The sequence below is a fragment of the Populus alba genome, chromosome 16, assembly GCF_005239225.2.
Source record: "Populus alba chromosome 16, ASM523922v2, whole genome shotgun sequence".
Taxonomy (NCBI): domain Eukaryota; kingdom Viridiplantae; phylum Streptophyta; class Magnoliopsida; order Malpighiales; family Salicaceae; genus Populus; species Populus alba.
Genome location: NC_133299.1, coordinates 47,765 through 51,587, shown reverse-complemented (window position 1 = coordinate 51,587; position 3,823 = coordinate 47,765). Strand labels below are relative to the sequence as shown.

Sequence of the window (3,823 nt, the reverse complement as noted above, 5' to 3'; positions counted from 1 at the left end):
ACCAGCCAAGTGACTCCAATGTTACGTTTCATCAAATAGTTGTCATGTTTTTCCTACTTCCTAGATGGTCCCCAAATTCAGCTTACCTCCTCTAACTGGCATTTAGTTTGGTCAAGTGGAGAAGGAAATTATGAAGACACAAATTTTATGTAATACTAATGTAAACGCAAGTCAAAGAACCTCAACCTGCGATCACCATCACTTTGTGTTGGCACCCATGAGAAAGAGATGATTCAAGGTACCAAAGCTCGCCAAGGTCTTCCCTATGCTAACAACTAACGGTGCTCTCCTATCATTTCAAGGTTTGGCATCCCCATTTATGAGGGAATCAGATTAGTTGCATTATATACGAATACAGTCCAATACATCTGATTTGTCATTTCAAAAACAGCAGTGCACACTACAGATGAACATAAATCAGATCAACAGAACTGCCGTAGAAATTTCTTTTCTTTTGCTTTTTTTTTTAATAGAATAACTGCTCTAGATGTTTCTCCTTATAACCATACGCATCTCCAGCAACACAGCATTGCTTTCCACCTTTCTTGAGTTGGAGGATGATATTGTCTGCCCAAACTGCAACAAAGATCCTGAACAATTAAAAGAGGACGAATTTGGTTCAGCCCACGAGAAGAACCAAAAGGCAGGATCTTGTTTATTTTTGGAAAGGAGGAGGGTTGGAGGTCTAAATGTTGTGGATGGGATTCAAAATTTTGGGCTATCACTCGGTTTCACAATGCCCTGAAGTTTCCACCCGCCAAGTCCTGCTGAAGCAAATGCCTGGGAGTGTAACATAGCAGATCAGGGAAAGATCAAAATTTTTTTATAAAAAAATATGATAAGAGTTTTATCTTATTTAATTTAACCATAGCAGTGGCAAGCGACAATTCTGAAACTTTACAACCCCTCCCCAAGTCATTTATATCTAAGTTCATTAGATCACTATTAGTTTCTTGAACAGACCCAAGTGTCGATAATTCTGCTCCATCTGCCTCCACCTAAAACATGCTTTCTTCTGCAGTTTTGAAGTATCAACTTAATGGAACTCCACGTCTAATTGGCATTGCTTATTCTTGATAGCAGGATGAAGAGCAGTATGTAATCAAATCTTTGCATTGGAAGTGGAAGTTTAATGGCTATATTAAAACTTCGATGCAAAAATCATCCAGCACCATAAAATACAAGTATACTGAGAATAATAGGAACAGAAGTGAGGTGGGGACTATTGCCGAAATGGGCTTATAACTATACAGGTCAAGAGAATGGAGATTAGGGTAATATTGGTTAAATCAGTGCTTTGAGAAGAGATGACTAATGCAGCCAACAATTTTGCCCCACAAAAGTGTTTACATGAGAGGGGACAGCTAAACCTTATCAATTATGTAGCATGAATACGATTTAGCATCAACAACCACTTTCCAATTTCACATTGCTTCGAAAGATAGAATGAGAAGGTGACTGAATTAATCAGTTACCAATCACAAAAGGAAAAAAAAGACGGAGCCTAACCTCTTCCCAGGATTTCCCAGTAGCTTCAAGCAAAGCAGCATTGCATGTCTTTAGCTCTATGGAGGCACCAGAGAACATTGAGGCAGCCTCCTCCCACCCCCTATTATGCCCCATACACCTGTAAAACTAACTAAGAATCAGCATAGTTTTTAACTTTCTATAATCCCAGTTTGTACCAGAGATAAACAAGGACATGAATTTGAGGTACAAACAGCATTCAGTCAAAATGCCTAAAGCCATTGTTCTTTTCTTTCCCTTTCGCTTCCTCTCAATAGCCAATATGCCAAGCATGAGCCAGTTAACCCCTCTGCCTCGACTTTTAACAAAGTCATCGTCTTTATTTGTTTCTTTCCAAGATAAATTTACAAAAAGCATTCAAATCACATTTAAGAAAATAAAGAAAATCAAAGAAACAAGACTGAAGAATTGATCTTCTGACTAAAGGAAGAAACTTTAATCAAATCATATTTCCAAGTTGTTAACAAAAGACTGTACACGTTTCAACACACAAATTGCATTGAAGTTGAAGAAAGAAACAAGACAAAAGATTGACCTTTCGACTGAAGAAAGAAACTTTCACCAAACCATATTGGCAGCAAAAGAGTGTGGTAGTGCACAAGTGTTAGTTAATAAACGGGGTGAAAGTGAAGGAAGTATTTATTAACAGCAAAGGAATCGACTCACATTACAGTAAGAATGCCATCCCTTGAGTAATTGCAGATAGCTTGCTGAAGATGGTCAGCAGTCTGACCATCCATAGCTGCAACAGAATAGAAACTTGAAATGAAATGAACCTCTGCATCCAGAAAGTCCGGTACTTGTTGCTGCATTATTCTAAGTGTTTCCTTGGTTCGCAATGCATCACTGTCATCAATCAATCAACAGAATAATTGTTTTTATTTTTTTAAATTTTTATTGAGTATGATTATCATCATCGTCATCATTATTAATTGTAGTATTATTATGTTTTTAGGGCGAGGCGAGGGGAAGAAGATAAATGAAGGATATGAGAAATCACAACCTAGACAAAATAAGCTGAGGTATCCAATCCAATTGCAGAAGCTTTTGAGAGACTTCTGCAGCGTCAAGCTCTCCACTTTTACTTAGTGGCCGGTCATGATCTATTTTGGATTAACACAATCATACCATATCACATCATATGAAAAGGGAAGAAACTTATTGATATAGCAAACAGAAGAGTAACTGGCCGGTTTAAGTTTAAGACTATGGGAATCGTTGGGAACGAAAATGTAATCGTTTTAAAAAAGACAAATTATATGTATCAATAGTAGGTGAGGTGAGAGAGAAAGAGAGAGACCTCGAAGTGAGCGGTCATCCCAGGAGCTCTTAGCATGGCGAAGCAAAATAAGGCGACGGGAAACTGATTGTGAATCAGTCTCAATATCAGTATCAGTATTAGTATCAGACATGGTGGTGGATGTCTCCTCTATGACCAAGCTGGGTGGCAAGGAGCTTATTCGGCTGCGGAGGCGGCTAGACCTGATTGAAATGAGAGACGGTGGTGGTGGGCAAGGGCCAGGGCAATACTTTATCATCAACATCAACGGAATTTTGATACTATGAGTAATGCTGGTTAGAGTGAGTGTTGTATTCGCATTCATCTCCCTTCACTTCACTGCAAATCTCTTAGTGTCCTTTCCAATAATAATCTGCATCTCATTTTATTTGGAGAAAGAACGGGGATGAGAGTGAGTGGGTGAATGAGTAAGTTTCACAGATTGCCCATACCATATTCATAGGCTATGATATGGATGGGGCCTTTTTATTATTATTATTATTAATACAAGTGTCTGTACTCGCTTTTACATGCTCAATTAATTTTATGATTCTAAAATTAAAGATGATATAACCTTTCAATAGTTAATAACCTGAATCCATAAAAAAAACAAAAAATTTAATTTCAAACTCTTACCACAAATACCTGCTATATCTCTTATTTTGCTTCGATTTGTTTTGCTTCCCCTAAAACAAACAAAGAACCTAAGCATAGTTACTTGGGAGAAGGGACGCGACGAGTTTTGCTTTGGTAATAAAGTTTTGATCTCTTTCCTGTAAATAGTTGGGGGCATAAATGTAAAAGGTGTTTCCTTTTCAGCCCTCTGTCTCTGCTTTTGTCTCCCTCTTGGCCTGTTGACAATGATCATGATGGTGAGTAAACATAGCTCATGATGATATGATATTACCATAAGATGGTTTGGTTTTGGTGGGCAATCAAAATTACTTCTTTTTAGACCCTCTACTTTTGTTCTCTCTTTTCCCCTCTTTTGGGTTCCTAGTTGTTGCCGAAGGCTCA

The 3,823-nt window shown here is 38.0% G+C and overlaps 1 protein-coding gene across 2 annotated transcripts; it reads right to left on the bottom strand.

Moving 5' to 3' along the window:
- Positions 1-353: 353 nt before the first annotated feature.
- On the bottom strand, positions 354-3,557 carry LOC118036635 (uncharacterized protein At3g52155, chloroplastic). 2 transcript variants are annotated; one of them, XM_073405337.1, is made up of 6 exons: positions 3,452-3,557; positions 2,828-3,179; positions 2,531-2,630; positions 2,194-2,373; positions 1,510-1,627; positions 354-780 (listed from the first exon to the last, which is right to left on the bottom strand). In XM_073405337.1, the coding sequence occupies exons 2-6, from the start codon at positions 3,129-3,131 to the stop codon at positions 706-708; spliced, it is 777 nt and encodes a 258-aa protein (XP_073261438.1). In that variant the 5' UTR covers positions 3,132-3,179; positions 3,452-3,557; the 3' UTR covers positions 354-705. The 2 variants fall into 2 exon arrangements, with proteins under 2 accessions (XP_073261438.1, XP_034898291.1); XM_035042400.2 differs by having other exon boundaries at positions 3,443-3,512.
- Between the last annotated feature and the right edge of the window lie 266 nt (positions 3,558-3,823).

Coding starts and splice junctions, on each gene's coding strand:
- LOC118036635 (XM_073405337.1), bottom strand. CDS start 3,131: ATGAATGCGAATACAACACTCACTCTAACCAGCATTACTCATAGTATC. Junction 2,374..2,530: donor CCTCAGCTTATTTTGTCTAG/GTTGTGATTTCT, acceptor GATTGATGACAG/TGATGCATTGCGAACCAAGG. Junction 1,628..2,193: donor GATGGCATTCTTACTGTAAT/GTGAGTCGATTC, acceptor TTAGTTTTACAG/GTGTATGGGGCATAATAGGG.